At 42.6% G+C, this 17,957-nt stretch overlaps 1 protein-coding gene across 1 annotated transcript; it reads left to right on the top strand.

Annotated features, from left to right (window-relative positions):
• The first annotated feature begins 69 nt into the window (after positions 1–69).
• Positions 70–17,940, top strand: LOC100540205 (zinc finger protein 384). Its single transcript, XM_031555742.1, is given in 9 exon segments — positions 70–155; positions 1,035–1,194; positions 3,936–4,002; positions 4,156–4,396; positions 4,701–4,910; positions 4,913–5,030; positions 9,684–9,761; positions 16,865–17,089; positions 17,741–17,940. Coding segments are annotated over 8 exon segments (1,179 nt in total). The 5' UTR covers positions 70–155; positions 1,035–1,141; the 3' UTR covers positions 17,928–17,940.
• Positions 17,941–17,957: the final 17 nt, after the last annotated feature.

Below are 17,957 nucleotides of genomic sequence, written 5' to 3'. Positions count from 1 at the left end.
GAGCCCCGCGCCGCCCATGGCCCGTCCCCGGGGGGCTGCAAGCGAGGGGCGGCCCGCGTCATGGGGGCCTCCGAGCAGCCCCGTAACCCTGGCGGTTTGTTTGCAGAGACGGCCCTGGAAGGAGGAGCGATGCAAGAGGAGGGAGAGTGAGAGGGGTAAGCAGCGCCTGCAGAGCGCCCGGGGCTTGAGGGCGCGCAGAGCCGGGGGGAGGAGGGAGGACCGCGGGACGGGGCCTCGGGGTCAGGAGTGGGAGAGGGGATGGGGCTGGTGGGGTGCCGGGCGATTCCTCGCCAGGCAGAGGCTTTTGCCCGGGTCTCGTCGGCCGGGGTGATGGCTGCCCCTGTGTCCGGTACGGCACCAGTGTTGCTGTAGCTGTGGTGTGTGGGCTGGGGGCCTGGGACTCAGGGTTTGCCCGTTCTCTTTGGGGTGTTCTTGATGTACATCTGCATGTGCTTGTTCTAAAGGCGTAGCAGTGCTTGAATTTGTTGGTACTGAGGAGCTTAGGAGAAGCACTTTGGCATTTGGTCCCATATCCTGTGTGGCCTTCAGCATCTATAGTATTTTGCAGTGGTTGAGCCCAAAAGCTCACTCTTACTGGCCAAAGGTATTGGGCAGACAGAGAATGACAATTTAAATAATTGTTTTGTCAGAAGAAGGCTCTACGCTACGTATAAATAAATGCTGAGTATCTGGAGAATAAAGGAAACTACATTAAAGTCAATCTCTAAATATCTGCATATCCAACCTTGATTGTACCTTCCAGAAACACAGCCTCTGCCTCACCGTTTACTTGCACGTGCTTTTTATCTGTGTGTTTGTGATTAAAGTGATGACCTGCAAAGAAGTATAAGCCCAGCCCATTAAGTATGCAATTTTGTGAAGTTCTCTAAGATATAAAACTTCAGTTTCCTTGTCCCTTGTGAGTTCTCTGGTTCACTCAGTTGTTTATTTGGTGCATGTACATTTGTGGCTTGTACACAGAAGGTGTTTTTGGTTTATATCAGGAGGGTACATTGACATCTGTCTGATACTAGACTGGTGAATAGGAAGAAGGTCCCATCTCTGGCCCGTTTGTGGAAGCTGGGATGATGAAGGCACTGCAGTGGGAACGTGCTGTGGTACAGGGTTGAAGCTCCAGCCCATGTGGGATAGTTATAGAGCAATTGGAAGGGTTGCGTGCAGAGTTCTGGTAAAGTAAGTGTGAGTGGTGTTAAAGTGGGGGCTATGAATAGGGGTGCATGTTTTCAAAATGTCCTTTAGCCTAAAAGTGGGATAGGGGAGGGACATCTGTGGGTATTAGAATGGTAGTTTGGTAGAGGAATCTTATCTTTGTTTTCTCCCTTTGGAAGATTGGCTTGCTAGTGAGATTGCATGACAGCTTTGACTCTTACACTGTTTCTCCTTTTTCTTCACATTCTTGTAACTTCATTACATCTCAGTCTTTCAAGCCAAGTCCTTTGAGTCCCAATATCTGCTCAAGCATAAACACTGCTGGATGGGAAGAAGGATTGTTAGAGAGTTTAGTGGAAACAGTGTAGTCATCTTCTGAGAATCAATGAGAACTTCTTCGGTTGGTTTTTGTGTTGTTTTGTTGTTTGTTTGGTTTTTTTCTTGGTGTGTGGGCTTTTTTGTTTGTTTTGTTTTCTTTTGTTTCTGTAAATAAGCAAACAAAAGATGGGTGCTTCGTGAAGGTCTGGCAGGAACTAGATAGAAACAGGAGGCCACTGAGTGCCACCCATCTGTGCTCATTTGGATTTTACAGTCTGAAGATGGAGGTGTCTTTCATGCTTTATGCTCCTTAAGTAAGAAAGTTGATGTGAGATTTTTCTTGAAATTGATGTCCTTGCATTTTACTGCTGAAGTTTACAGTTGAGTCTGAGGGATTCAAGACTCAACAATTACAAAGTTTATTTTAAAAAAATGTGATTACTATATGAGACTTTATTTTTACGTAATCAGGTTTGCTTAGGGTTGGCTTTTTTTTTTTTCTTTAGCTGAGCAAATAGGAGCTTACTTATTTAAAACAACAACGAAAGTCCTTTACATTCCAACCAAAAAAACCTTCTTGATTCAGGTGGCGCTCAGTTGCCAAGGAAGGCCTTATCCTCTACGTGTATTTTTTCTTTCTATGGAAGCAAATGGTCGTGTAGTTAAGTTAGGTGTTATGTACATGGAGCCTTGTTGTTGACAGAATACATAGTTAATTTCTCTCAGAAAAAGAAGCAAAGGAAAGATATGTCCCCCATTGGATTTTGATTGAATTGCTGCAGTGTAAATCCAGAGTAATTCAGTCAGGCGGCTAGCAGTGTGTCTGCATGCCACTGATGCAAGGTAAATAAATCATCCCTAAGTGTGTTTATTGGTTGATTTGTAGTGAGTGAGTGAGGCAGGAATACTTGGCTTTGCTGTTGCGTGAGCAATTCATAAAAACAAAATTAACAGGTAATTTGGTTCATTTAAATACTGCTTCTCTACGTAGAGGAAAATTATCTCTGCGTTTTGGCTCATACACAGCAATTCCACATGTATTTATTCTGTCCTAATGTACTTCTGGAAAGTGTTTCATGCTTCTTGGGGCATGTTCCTTAGTTTATCTGATGACTGAGATAGGTCCTTCAGAAACAATATTTACTCGTTAATTAGTCTACTGCCACATCGTAACAGAAATAGGACTGATACAATTTGCAGATAGCTGCAAACCTGTGGTGTTTGCTTTATCTAAGCAGCTTGCTGTGCCAGATGTGATGTTCACTGAGCACAGCTTTTATTGCATTTATTTTACCTGCCAATTTTGCCGTATTTGTTCAGGAACAGGCACATCTACTCCAGAAAATACTGTTTTGTGAATCTCTTAGTTTTTCAATAGCATCTACAGAGCGTTGCAAATTTCTCTTGATAATGATATTACACAGAGGAATGACAGGATTAGTTTAGAAAGAACAGAAAAATAGATTCTTTCAGCTAGGTGATCCTAAAGAGATGAAGCCTCTATCCTCAGAGGACTATCTTCTGGTGTCTAACTTGTCCATGGAGAGCTGAGATTGAGCAGTGGGCACTAGACTGGGGGCAGAATCCTACAGATTCTTGTCCTGGAGACAGGACTGCAACAGGCAACAGAGAGCCCTGACACGATACCTCTTGGGAATACCTCAATACCTCAGGAGCAGGGTAGTCAGGTTGTTTCCCTGCTCTGTGGTCTTGCTGGATGAAGGAGGTGGATCTTGTCTGTCAGGATTGAGTGACATTTCTGGTTTTCTTATAAGAGTGGGGCTGGAGTGGTCAGAGCAGAGGGCAGCGGGAAGTTAGGAGCCTTGAGTTTTACTGCTTGGTCTTCTGTGGCTGTCTGTTATCTTGGGCAAGTCTGTTTCCCTCTCTCTGCCTGTCCTTCTTCCTGTACAACATGCTGCTAATGTGCCCTTGCTGCACATCCTTAGTGAGCTGGGGTGGAGGGACAGGCAGGGTCCAGAATTTTCACTGCTTTTGGGGTCAGGATGGTTGTGACAGTGAAAAACGGTTTTCAGCTGTATTTGCTAGGTTGCACGTGCACAGACTTGATCTTTTATGCCATGTACTTGGGTGGATGGTAGTTGGGGAATATTAGAGGTATTTTGGGTGAGGTGTAGTCATTGTTATTTTTATTTTGCATGGAGGACTATTAGGCAAGAAGTATGGGCCTAAGTCTGTGGGAATAGCAGATAACTTTTTCCCTGAAAATAACAGGATTTGGGTAGATAGCTCAAAAGTGGGGAGCGACTGCTTAAGTGAGAAAGGGGAGATTAAGGAACTGTCACAGCATTAGACTGAGACAGTTCCCTATTGGAGTCATTTTGGGTTTAATATTCCTTTTCTGTGTGTGTGTGTGCGTCTGTCTCTGTCTTCCTTCTCCTCCATTCCTCTTCCCTTCCCCCTTCCTGTTCCCCACTGTGCCCAGCTAGGATGGAAGAATCTCATTTCAACTCCTCTCCGTACTTCTGGCCAGCAGTGCCCACAGTTTCGGGACAGGTAAGATCTTTTGTCTTTCAACCCATTTTGCTGATGTTGCTTCACATTAGAAGTTCGTGAATGATGCATGTTTCTGTTGCTATTCTTGCTCAGCCAACTGCTGGAAGAGGCTGTACCCCAGTATTCTAAAAGCTGTTCTTCCCACCTGTTTAGATTGACAACACCATGTTTATTAACAAGATGAAGGAGCAGCTATTGCCCACAGAGAAGGGCTGCAGCCTTGCTCCCCCCCACTACCCTGCCTTGCTGACAGTGCCCACCTCAGTGGCTCTACCCACTGGCATTGCAATGGACTCTGACACCAAGCCGGAGCAGCTGACACCACACAGCCAAGCCCCTGTGACTCAGAACATCACCGTGGTGCCAGTGCAGTCTGCTGGGCTCATGACAGCAGGTAGGGAACTCTGCAACAGGAGGATGCCAGGATGTATGTAACACAGGATTCTGGAGAATCCTCTTGGGACTTATCCCGAGCATTTTTGATGGTTAGACTGCCTTGCCCCTAAGCACTGTTTCACTGTGAATCTCTAGGAAGTCTATTCATCTATCCTCTGTACTGATGTTTGACTTTTAGCTGTGAAGAGTGGGAATGTTTTAGAAGACCAGCTTAACCTCTCCGTTTTAAATGTAGATCTATAAAGCTGTGGGATGAGGAGGTCATTAGAAATATAATACTTGACCTGCATCTTTGTTTTCAGGTCCTGGTCTCGTGATAACTTCTCCATCAGGCTCACTGGTGACCACAGCCTCCTCTGCACAAACCTTTCCCATCTCAGCTCCCATGATCGTCTCTGCACTACCCCCTGGCTCCCAGGCAGCCCTCCAGGTGGTGCCTGATCTGACCAAGAAGGGGACAACCACCCTCTCCGAAGGTGGGGGGGGGGGGCGGGGTGGGGGAGTTGCCCCCAAACACCTCGGGGCCGGAAGAAGAAACGATTGCAGGAATCGGGGCTGCCAGAGATGAGCGACCCCTTTGTGCTGTCAAACGAGGATGATGAGGACCAGCACAAGGATGGCAAGACATACAGGTGGGGAGCAGGGTTAAACCATGATTGTTACATTGCATGGGGTTGGGGATATATTCAGCTCTTTGGAGGGTTACGTGGGGGTGGGAGAGATCTTTGCCTCTTCCTTGTAGAGTCCCTGAATAGAGAAACTCTTAGCTGCAGAGAGGGTAGAGTTTTCTTGATAATTTGGAATGTTTGCAAGCTGGTAGATTGACCCCAAACTAAGCATCTTCTTTGTAGTGGACAACCTAAGTTTTCTAAACATATGCATGTTAGTATTGCTTGGTTAGTTAATGTTAGCTCTTTCAGAGGCTGAGCCATAGCCTTGATGCTGCAGCTGGGTAGTGTGGCTGGCACACTGCAGAGTGCAGTACTGTCAGGTGCACCCGGAACACTTCTGGTGTGGTTGAGAGTCCTAGTGTACCTGAATGCCCCTGAATGAGGACTCCAATCTGTCCAGTATAAATTCTCCGTACTGGAGGAACACAGCTGGAAGTGAATTGTGGTGATAGCATCTGTCCTGCGTGCATTGCCCCATGTGCTGTCTTACTGTTTCAGCATTCCCAACAAAACAGGAAAAAAGTTCTGTTCTGAATTAGATGTAAGGGTGTCACTGAGCCCAAAAGTTATTCGATAGGAGGGGAGAGCGTTCTGAGCCTTGAGGTTGGGTTTCTGAGCTTGGAGGGATGTGGCTTAAGGAACTTTTATGAGTGAGTGCTGGGAAAGGGAGAGAGGTTAACTAGGAGAAAGTAGTTAAAGCATAGGGTAATAAGGAGCACGACATTTTTGAGAACGTGGCAGCTGGACAGAGCAGATGAGTGCTAGGGTGGGAATGTGATGGTCAGTGTTGGTTGGGAAGCAGGAGCAAGTATGGGTATTTAGTGATGTGTGAAGGCTGGTTAAGGTCAGTGAGTCAAAGTAGTAGCCAGATGAAAGCAGAAATATGTGATTCGTAGCTCATCTCACTTCCCTACTATGTGTATGTGAATTCTTCTCAGTTTCCCTTTTGCCATCCTAGGCCCTCTTTTGTTTTTTGGGGTTTTTTTTTGGTACCAGTTTAGTTACATTTCTGGAAGTAAGTCATAAGAATATGAAGGCACCTCCACAGAATCCATCCCAGACTCTTGTTTTCATTTTTAATTACAGCATTTTTAAAATGTTTACATTTTTAAATCAATACAGTTAAATGGCTACAAAACTAGAGCTTGGAACAGTCCTTTTGTTCCCTTACCCAATGTCCCAGTTTTTCCCCTTTGAAAATACAGTCGGCGTATGGTGAAGAGGGGTGGGAGTGTTAGGTAGCTTGCTATTTTTAAGTCCACCATTTATTTTGGGCCCTAGCCACAATTCCACACTACTCAAGCTGCTTACAGTCTGGGTTGCTAATTAGGTTGTTAGATATGTATTTACAGGGGACACAATTGGCAATGAACGTTAGAATTAAAGCTGAACCAAAGCTTTAATTATAGCTCCTTGTTTACATGTAAGTTTGGAAAAAAATGCCAATGACCATGTGGAGTGACTCAGCAGAAACTTTATGAATGCCCATAGTCTTGTAACTGATCATGGAAAAGAGTTTGCAGGAAAAAAAAAGCCCCACACAAATAGGTTTATATGTAGGAACATGTAACCAGGAATATCTTCACGTTTAGTCTGCCTCTGTCTCTTCTTCCAGTTCCCATTCCAAGACAAACTTCCTCTGAGCAGTATTAAGGTGCAAGATAGCCAAATTGATTATTTATTGAAGACCACCAAGAGGTCTCTTCTTTGTCTGACGCTTTCCATGTGCAAGTCTGGAACTAAAAAGAATTGTTCAAAAATAAAGGAAAATGAGTACTCTTGTAGCTGTGGGAAGATCTTTGTACATAACATCCATAGGTTAAAACTTCTGAGAACTCCTGGGTTCCTTTGCTGTTCTAGATTATAATGATTTGGGTAGTTGCCATTACTGCAGTACGCAGACATATTCTAGCTAGTTTAGGATTACGTGGGAGGTTTTTCTGAACTTGCTCCCTTCTGGGCTGAAGGAGTTGCTTGTGGTACACATGCTGGCATTTGTGTGATTTCATTGACTCTTATCCTGATACGCTAAGGACAGTACAGTCTAGTCAGATGCCTGGAAGGAGTTGTACTATATTGATCAATCTGACTTTTTTTTTTTTTTTAATCTCCATGAGCTCTTTTGTCACGGGTGTCTGAGCAGGTGGCTAATTTCCCTAATTCCTGACTCCTGGTGTATTAGTGAAGAAGGAGCAAGGCCTTGAAGGAGCGGCACCGCAGGCAGGCTTTGAAGGTGATCAAGTGTTGCAGATCAGCCCATTGAATGTAGCGATTCCTGCTCCAGCAAATGGCGGATGTTTTGCTGCCATCTCTTGAAGTGAATTAGTCTGCTGTGGCATTAGTGCAACAATCTTTTAGCACTAGGTTTTTCTTTGTAAGAAAAGGCGTGAGGCTTTTACTGATGATGCTGTTGCTTGCAGATCTTGCACATCTAGCCTTAGGATTAGTCTGGCAAGAGTCCTTGTTCTGCTTTGTGGTATTAGAAGAGCGCTTGTACCTGCAGGGGACAAGCATCTAAACCAGTTCTGTGAAGCATTTTCCATCATGAATAATGTCATTTCAGACTTGTCTGGATTCATTGTCAGCTCGTTGCTAATATCTCCTGACATCATGGTAGAATTTACTTCTTTTTCCTGCAGAAAAAGAGATCAGCATCAAGAATGTTTCTGCTAAGATGCTGTCAGTGTGTGAAGCACATGATTTCTAATCAGAACTTTAAAAGAAAGGGCATAGATCCTGGAGACAGTGGTATTTCTCAGTACTGTTTTGGTGTGTGTTCAAATGCACTTCTTAAAGCTTCTGGTGTGATGTATAGACGAGGTGGTTGAAATGGTTCAGTCTCTCTGCTTCAGATCATCAGTTTTCTCTATCAAACAGTTCTCTGAATAGTTTGATCTTGCATTTACTAGAGGAAGAAAGCTGTTTATCAGCACTAACAAACTTAATGTTTAAGTGTGGCTTTATAATGGCTAGGACAAACAATAGTTTTTTGTCTGGGATGGTTTTGTAGACTCTGCTTTTGAACAGAAGACACAAGTAGAAAAGTTGTAGGCATTAGAAGGACTGTTACACTGTAGTCATAGAGCTCTCTGTTTCCCACCTTCATTGGTAAGTTTCCTTACTTTCACTGGGCTGAAGGCAGTTTCAGTTTGGGAGACAATAACCAGCTAAGAGACGTAAGCTTGTGAAGTGTGTCCAGGGAGAGAAAATGTACAGAAGCCTCAGAAGTCTTGGCAAGAAGCAGAGACAAGCTGTAAAATGGGAAAAATCTGGATGGTGGAAATTAGGAATGTAAGGGGAGCCAGTGGCTTGAATACAACAGGTGGTGGGCATGTCCTTTTTTCAGCCCTTTTTTTTGGCCCTACACTGAATTTAGTGTTGCTGTTTGACTTTCCCATGTGGTGATGATTTTGTTGTTGTTTTTTAACAGATTTGAAATCTGATGGTAATGGCTTTCATAAGCCATGTCTGCCTGAAAATTTGGTCAAGTTGTAAATTTTGAAAATTATCTGTTAAGCATGCTCTGAGATGCTGTATACTTTAGTAGTTGAAATATGCAAAGATTATTGTATCATCTTTGTTGGTATTTGAGGTTTGCATGAATCCAGGCCCTGACCAGACTGTTTGTCTCCACAGAAGAACTAAATAGGCTCTGACCTCTCTGTGTTTATATGAGGCTGTACTATGTGTGTGCTGTCTATACTGTGATAAGCGTCTCCTAGATTAGTGCTGAAGAGCCACGCTTTCCTTTCCTTCAGTCACAGCCCTCATTCTGCTTCAGAAGGGAATCTTTGTGCTCAGAGTTGGCAGGAGCCTCCCCCTCTAGCAGGTGCAGTGGCAAGGTGGAAGAAGGCAGTGCTTGATTCAAACGTGGTGGAGACAGGAGTGAGATATGGCTAGGGCTTGGAGCTGATTGAAGTCTGGAAGCTTGATAAGGCAGAGATGGGATTCAGAAAAGAGGAGAGAGGAAAGAGCCTCGCAAACTAGAGGATGTGATGGAGAGCCTATTTGCAAGGTTATCAAAAAGCTAGGGAGGGTCAAGACTGAAACAGGAAGAAAGGCAGATCTACGAGGAGCTGGAAAATGAAGGAGGTACCTTGAATTAACAGAACAGATGGGGAAAAGAGCATGGTATGTGGACAGACAAATAGAAGTGTGGGGGAGAGGAGATAAATGTTAATGAACAGGGAAGAGTCATGGCAACTGAGGATGAGGAGGCTGGGGCATATGGGAAAAGAGCCTGGGGCTGGATCTTGGTGCAGGAGAGACGGGATTGCAACAGGATGGAAGGGTACAGGCAAAGGAGAAATAGAGATTGAAGTATGGGGCAGAAAATTTGACCACATTCCCTCCAAAGCCTAGAAATATTAAATCCAGTATTACTAAATTTTGCCACGTTTCTGCTGTCAGCACTAGTTAGTATATAACCTCCTCTGGCAAAGAGCCTCACCCCCCTCTAATGCTAGCAAAAGACAACAAACTGCTATTAATATCATTTATTGTCCTAGCTGTGGTGGCAGTCTGTGCAGAGGTTCTTAAGATTGCTGTTGACCAATGTGGGTGTCAGTGTGATGCCACATGTTGGAATTTCTGTCTGCTTTTTTTAACAAGTAGTTCCGTGAGCAGCGGAACTAATGAAGCCTGGTTTCCAGCGGCTCTCTCCTGTGTGGATTCTCTGATGTCTAATCAAGGGTGAGCTTACTAGCCTTTCCATCAGCAGGGGGCTCCAAGAGGGTCTCTTATCTTTTCCAGCTGCATATTTTTCTGACACTTGTTGTGACTTGAAAATTCTTACCCCTTTTTCGGATTTGGTTAAAATTGGCTTATACTTTCAAAGTTCTAAGGAGGACAGGTGCACATGTACTTCTTTATATACACACTGTTTGTACCGTAAGCTTTGCTTTGTATATGAGTACTGTGTCTGAAGGTTAGAAATGGTAATTAAGACTGACCATGTGTCTCGGGATATAATAAGGAGAAAACCTGGATATGGTAAGTTCTCTCCCTTCTATTATGGTGTTTTAACTACATGTTTGCATGTGCACGTGTTCTCATTGTAGTTCATCATAGTGCAAAGTAAAAAGAACAGGAAGGGTTCTGGAGTCACGAGTTTTAATTTTAGTGCATTTTACTTGCTTGTCAGTGCGTGCAAGGGAATGACGGAGTCAGTAACTGTTTCAACTGGAGAGAGAGAACATCAAATCTCTTACGTCACGCATCTGTCTGCGTGGTCACATCTTAATTTGACCCTATTGAGTCAGTGCTCTTTTCTACCATCCTTGTTTATGTGTTTACAGTTATAGTGTACTTTATAGCCTGTCAGAGTCCTGAATATTTACTTAGGAAAAAGGAACAGTATAAAAATCAAAACGGCATGGGGTTGTGGAGTTGAGAAGGATGATTTCTGGAAGGCAATTGGCTGCTAACATGAAGAACTTGTAGGCTGTTTGGCATGATTTTAATAGTGTATCTTACACTATTTAGGCCACGTTGTGCAAATACAAGTTAGGTCACATCTGGTGTTCCCAAAACCGTAATCCCTTCTCAAGTGTCATTGAATAGTCCTCTGTTACATGTTGCATCCTTTTTAGCTTTGCAGAAGGGTAGTATCTTACAGCTACGGTGCAGAAGTCTCATAGGGGCTGTGATTTAAATGTATGTACTGTCAGGTTCCTTTAAAGGGAAATCAACGTTTGCAGATACTGGGTTAGCCACTCAGAGTTAGTGGGTATATCTTACTAGTTGTTTTTTTCATTCCTGTCTTTTGTCACTTCCTACTGCTAGGGGAAAAGAAATGGATGCTGTGGGGACAGATGAGTGTGGAATGCTGATACTTGTGTGTGGCTCCAACAGAGGAGTGATTCTGCCTTCTGAGGTTGGAATTGCACTCGCTTGACAAGGCTGATGCCGTATGCATCACAGTGGTGATGAAGAATCCTGACCACTTGCTTGTTAAGTATCTACTGTGCAACATAATAAGGACGCAGTTCTGTGAAGCAGTCAATAAAGCTGTATCAGAATATGTGACTGAACTGCAGAGCCAAATTACGGTGACCCAGATGACCTTACTTCTGGTTCCAAATTTATTAGTGTTTCTTATGGGGCTTTTGTTTTTTTTTTAATTTAGCACTGGATATTATCGTGATCCTAGGAAATACCTTATCGTATTTTATTGCTTTGCTAGTTGTTTATTCTAATGGCTACTGATTTCAGAAATAGATAGAGGTCTTAAGCCTGATGTCATTCAGTGGTTTTAGAGGTCAACAAAATCTTTTGACAATGTACAGGTAGAAGCAATTGCTGGTAGATAGTTGTGGTTTTTTTTTTGTTTTTTCTTTTTTGTTTTTTTTTTAAGACCAAGTTTTATGTGGCTGTTAAACTTGAGCTGTTCAAGCAAAATGTGGTTTTAGTACAGCCCAATGTAAGACTTAGTTTCTTGGTTAATACAGCCTGGCCTCTCCAGCAGAGTCAGGGATTGAGACCTAGATGTTCAGGCACAATTTAAAACAATAATGTAGGCCTGGATAGAATTGGAGTCAGGAGCTGGACTCAAAGATCCTTCTGGTAGGTCTATTCCAACTCGGAATATTAATTCTAGGAAGTGTGTTATTGGTTGCAGTTGAACATCTTTAATCAAAAGAATAAATAATGTGAATAATGGGGAAACAGTGTCCTGGAAAGCAGTGCAGAAGACTTCTAGAAATTAAATGACATCATGTGAGTTCCCAGTGTGAGGCTCTGACAAAAGATGGTAAATGCAGTTGCTGAAAGCATAAATAACAAGGTATTTAAAGGAAGACAGGCAATTAGGGAAGCACGCTGAAATGCTACAAAATTCTGGGTCTGACATTTTTTTTTTTTTTCTAAGAACATTTGGAAATATTGACAGAATGCAGGAATCACCTCTGAGTCTGAGGACTGGAGAAATGCTATATGATGAGAGCATTTAAAAATAGTCACTGCTTTGCCAGGACAATGGTGCATGTTTGTTTTCTGTAGTCTTACCATGATACCAAGTAATGGAGGGTCTGTGGAAATAAGTCTATGAAGATCTCTGTGTAATTAGCAGATTTGATAGTATGCATGTCAATAGTCTGAATTGGCAAATGGACGCAGGAGTACAATTGTTACAAGGTTGCATTTGGCATTCATATACTTTTATTTAGGTCTTATACAAGTTTTCTGGCCTTGTATCTTAAATATTTTATCTCCTTTCCCTTGCCTCTTACAAAATATTAGTGGGGAAATGTTTAATTCAGCTTTAAAATATTGGATAATTTGAAGGTTAAATCAGCATTTCTTATGCACTGTGCATCCATTATTATGCTATGATTGCATTAGTTACTTCATTAACTCTGCACTGCAAAGGCAGTAAATTTCTTTCCTTACTAAATATCTGTTGACTCAGGAAGCCTAAACTTAACTAGTTTAACTTCTGGCCTTTCTGATCTGATCTGTTGTTTTAAGTTCTTATTATTTTTAACTTGTGATCTCGTATTTGAAGTCTAGCAGAAGGAGCAAGGGCTCAGTTAAATTTGAAGATGAATCTCAGTAGGAAATTGAATTCTGAAAGTCATGTAAAAGCTTACAGTTTTCACAACTGTGACACTAGTTAATTAATCACTTGATTGAAAAATGCTGTTAATCCATGGTAGGCAAATTTTACTCTGAGATGGTATTTCAGATGTTATTTTCTCTCATAACAGCATCTGATGAATGAAGCGAAACATTCTATGAGAAGTAGAAAAACGTGGCACTGTGTGCCTCAGAGTTGTAGTCTAGCTCTTACAAGCATAATTTTGTTTGTGACTCATCATGATGACTTTCATATGGGAGCAGAATTAGAATTATGTATCCAACTTTTACTGGCATTTCATGATTTTTTTGAGGGTGTTAGTCTTACCATGCACATATTCTTTTCATCTCGCTTTCTTTCTGTAGATTCCCTATAAAAAGAAAAGATTATAAACATTGTAAGGCGTTACTTCTGTTCCCTAGTATACTGATGAGTATAAAACTAACTATTTATATGGAGAAGTGCACCTCTGCATTATTAAGAGTTTATTCTCTGAGGCTAAATTTGCAGAGCCATAACAAACAGTCGTAGGATATTTTGTTACACTCTCAATGGGAATACTGCATTCATTTCTGTTACTTGCTTTCAGAATGCAGTGGAAGTAATAGTAGCTCAGAAGCACAATGGGGAGAAAAGGTTAAAAATGCATATTAACAAAAAAGATGAATTATTTCATGTAGCGCTGCATCCATGCTTAGCAAACAGCACTCCCTACTTTTCCTCTTCCCACCAAGGAGAATTTCAATGAAGTAGAATACTGAAACACTGCAAGTATCAGATGCGATGTCCTCATTACCCGTATGGATTTAACATTTTTTTTAATCCATATTTCCCCACCAGAGGACTGACTGCATCCTCCCCTTTAATATTAGATGTAGTCTGAGGCAAAATGCAAAGCTGTTAATTAAATAGACCATTTGTTCCCATGAAAATGCCTGCAACCGCATAATGCAAAACTCTTAAAATGCAGCTGTTTGCTGTATTCCAGGGCCTTTTCAACTCATAAGGCTAATGAATTTGTTAAATGCTACATAACATTCTTGTCCTCTCTGGGCTGATGCTAGTTGGATTATTGGAAAATGAGTCCATATATATGAAATATATTTTCATATTGTTTTAAAAACAATTTGGAGACCTCTACAGCTGCTAAATGCAGACAAATGCGGTTGGGTTTTTTTTGTTGTTGTTTTATCTTCTGAGGTTTGGAGGGGTTTTTTTTGTTTGTTTTGTATGTGGGTGTGGGATCTCTTGGTTTTGCTGTTTTTCCTCACATTGAGATTTATCTTTCATTCTTATGCAGGTTCCAGGGAGATTTTATCAAAATGGAGAAGAACATTGTTTCTCTGCATCAAAGTTTATTCTAGGGAATTTCTGACCTGAAGGCAGATACCTGACAAAGAAAATAAGTAAAGGAATTGCTGCGCAGATGTTTCGGACAATAAACTAGATGGCTTTATTGTCATTAGATACTTAGTGGGTGGGAGTGCTTAGACATAGTAAAGTTCATTAATTTTTTTCAAAAAAGAATGGGATGTTTAAAATATATGGTCATATACAGCAGAGAAGATATCAGTTCCCAGGACTGTATGTACACTAGAGCTAAATGTCTAGAAAAGTAGTACACTTGGACAGGTAGCTGAATTCTAACAATAGTAATTGTAGGAGCCAAGTGATTGAGAACATAATACAGCCTCTGAATGTTGTTCCAAAGATGTATTATTCTCATGGTTGAAATGATCCTGTTTCTTCTTGGGTTTTTCTAACATGTACTGTCGGCTATTGTATCTTATGATACTTTTCTTTATTAAGAAAGATCATTAACCAAACCCATAATAATTTCTATTTTTTTCCCTACATAGATTTAAATGGATACTAACCACGCTGTCTTTTAACCTTTCCTCCAAGCCTAGATAGACTGGGCTCAGTGAATCTTTACTGTGAAGTAGAATCTTCCACATACCGTGATTCTAAAATTCTCTGAACTTATCTGGATATTTCAGTAATTGTTGACTATTTAGTCTTCAGCATTAGATAAGCTGTTGCAAGAATAGTTGCACAATTCGTATCTACAAATATGATACCTGCTGTTCCTCTTTGATTCAGTTAGCCATACTAGCACAGTGTCGCACTGGAAGCTTGTTCTCAATTGAATGATTCCTCACTTGAGTAATATTGCAGAGCAGAATTCAACAGAGAGTACTGGCAATAAGCATCCACTGAAAAGGAGCTCGATAAAGTCATGCATGAGGTTATGGCTTAATTCCTTGCATTAGCAAGGCACTGGACTTGGAGCTTGGAGATACTTTTCAGTTCAGTGTTCACTTTACAGTTCTTTTTAGCACTTCTACTTTCAGGAATGCAATTCTCATTCTCTAAATATGACTTGATAATTGTGGAGTGCCCATGCTGTCTTCAAGTCTAGCTTTAAATTTTTCATAAAGTCTAGAGCAAGCTGGACAAGTGTTTAGAGATGCTTGGGTTTGTAAACCAAAACCTGCTTTTTTTCTAAAAGGTGATCTTGATGTTCTTTCTTGCTCCTTGCATCTCAAATAGACCTAGGGGATGAACAATTTGCTTCTATTTGTTGATGCTAGAAAGGATGGTTGTGTGTGTGTGAGGGACGAATTTAAGTTAAACACATTCTTATGTGTGTTGTGTTCAGTTGTGCAGTTAGAAGGAGGTAAGAGAAAGATGAAGGCAGAAAATGTGGAAACAACTGTTAGAGATGATAAGGAATTTAAAGGAATGGTGATAAATAAGAAAAATGTTATGGCAGATGTGTGGTAGAGTGCTTGCTGGGAGGCATGTCTTCCACTTAAGTGGCTCAAAATCAAGCTGTGGCTTGGAAGGGCCTGTGGAAGTTGAGGTAGGTTCTGGATAAATATTGCCTACATTACGTGTGCTAATTAGACCACATGCTTCATAAAGGCTTCTGGCTCCAACATAAATAGCCATTGTAGTAAAGGTAATGAAGTATTCTCCTAGGAGGAGGAGAAACACTTGAATGTAGGAAGGAGCAGGATAAACTCTCTGTTGTTTGTAATAACTTCAGAGACTTTTGTCACTGAGCAATTTCTTAAATGCTTGTAAAACTTAAGGAAATTCTCAGGCGCAAAAACATAATTAACACAGCATAACAGGTTGAACAGAGGTCTCGTAGGTGGAATTTTTCCCTCGGGTGTGACCCTGGAAGTTCCAAGTGCAGGTTCCATTTTGTCTTGTTTAATTGAGAAGTCTGCAAGTGGAAAAACTTAGTTCAGAGAAACCTTAACTCTGCCACTTGTTGGCATGCACTTTTGAGGGAAGATAAAAACCTCCAGTAACTTGGATGTAGTCTCTAGTCTGTCACTTTATTAACCACAAACTCTTTTACCACCTTTAATTTTATAAGAGTACAATCTTCTCTTAACCTGGTATTATAGTGGAGGAATGTTTTTTAACATCGGCATCCATTGGAGATAGTTGCCCGCTGCTTCTCCCTATTCAAAGAGTCTGTGTTATCAAACATGCTTCTGATCATTGTGGGAACAGATGGGTCCAAACTCCCAGACAAAACATTTCAAAACATCACTGAGATAGAAACAGTGAAAGCCAATTAGACCAGTGAAATATCTGATTTGATATGCAGAACATCTTTTGAGACTCACTAGGAAGGCAGCACTGTTGTTACTTCCAGCATTGTCTTCATAAACGTGTCTTCTCCAAAAATGGGAGCAGAATTAAATGGTTTTGTCATAACTGCTGCTGCAGACTTTGCAGTACATGGAATTAACTTTTATAATGAGGATGAACGTTAACCTGGGATTTTCAGGTTTTCCAACTTTTTTTGGCTGAAATAAATAATAGATGAACAAAATGTTTTTTGTCTGGGAGTTGTTGTTCCTGTCCCCTTCAGATTGCTGTAGAAAAATTTCCAAAGTGCTGCCCTGTCTTCCTTGTAAGCGCAATAAATTAATCTCTTTGATTCTCCCAAGACCTTCACTTGTATGGCTGCAAAGTACAGTTTGGTCTCTTCTGCCAGTTCCTAGCTTAAGTTTGTTCCTCTGGGACTGGAGCACTTGCAGCTGAGCACAATGTCCCAGGTGAAACCTCCCCAGAACCTCATAGTAAGAAAATATCCCTTATTCACTCAGTGTGGATCAGCCCTTCCAGTTAGAGTTGATAGATATTGGGGCTTGCCCCCATATGACACTCTCTCTTCCCCTCACCCCGGTCCCAGGTGCCGGATGTGTTCGCTGACCTTCTACTCCAAGTCGGAGATGCAGATCCACTCCAAGTCCCATACGGAGACAAAGCCACACAAGTGTCCTCACTGCTCCAAGAGCTTCGCCAACAGCTCCTACCTGGCCCAGCACATTCGCATCCACTCAGGGGCCAAGCCCTACACGTGCAGCTACTGCCAGAAGGCCTTCCGCCAGCTCTCCCACCTGCAGCAGCACACACGGTAAGGGCCAGAGAGGCTGGGGGCCTTCAGCACTGCATGTTGCTGTCATCCCAGCATGCTGTGAGTGGGCACCCTCAGTGGGTGACTACTTGGGGAGACCTTGCTGGTTTCCGTGGGCTGGTCACATCTCAGACACAGTCAACCAGCAGTCGTGGTATCTGACACGTTAAGACCTGTTGCTTGCTATGAGGGGCTGGGTGTGTGCAGAGGTTAATGTTACTTACTCTGAGGGGTGTGTGCAATGGAACAACGTCATCTGACAAAAGGTAGGGCTGGTTTTCCCAGCACTAGAGTAAAGTACACATAGAAGATCTGTTCCCTGTCACCCCAGCATAGTTCTGCCAAACAACTCAATCCAGGCTTGCAGCCCCCTGTTATTTCAGCCATAGGCTTTCCACACACGGCTCTGCCAGTGCCCCTCAGTCCAAACTCTATAGTTTCTCTCTCTGGATCCTCCCCCGGTGCGGACAGACCACGGGCTCTTGAATCCAAGGGGAGCACGGTTTGAGGCTGAGTCAGCTCATGCCGTATTGGAGTTCCTCTGTGTAGCAGATAGTGGTGCTGTCCCACCCCCTTTGTGCCCTCATTCCGTCACCACTAGCCAGATGGCGGTCGTGTCCAACTGCTGCTGCTCCTCCTCCTCTTCGGCAGGATCCACTCCAAGCTCCACACGGCGATTGTCAAGCCGCACAAGTGTCCTCACTGCTCCAAGAGCTTCGCCAACACATCCTACCTGGCCCAGCACCTCCGCATCCACTCGGGGGCCAAGCCCTACACCTGCCGCTACTGCCAGAAGGCCTTCCGCCAGCTCTCCCACCTGCAGCAGCACACACGGTAAGGGCCAGAGGAGGCTGGGGGCCTGGCCCTG

Source organism: Meleagris gallopavo, chromosome 1 (genome assembly GCF_000146605.3).
Source record: "Meleagris gallopavo isolate NT-WF06-2002-E0010 breed Aviagen turkey brand Nicholas breeding stock chromosome 1, Turkey_5.1, whole genome shotgun sequence".
NCBI lineage: Eukaryota > Metazoa > Chordata > Aves > Galliformes > Phasianidae > Meleagris > Meleagris gallopavo.
Note: the sequence above shows the minus strand (reverse complement) of the source record. Positions and strands in the feature narration are given on the sequence as shown.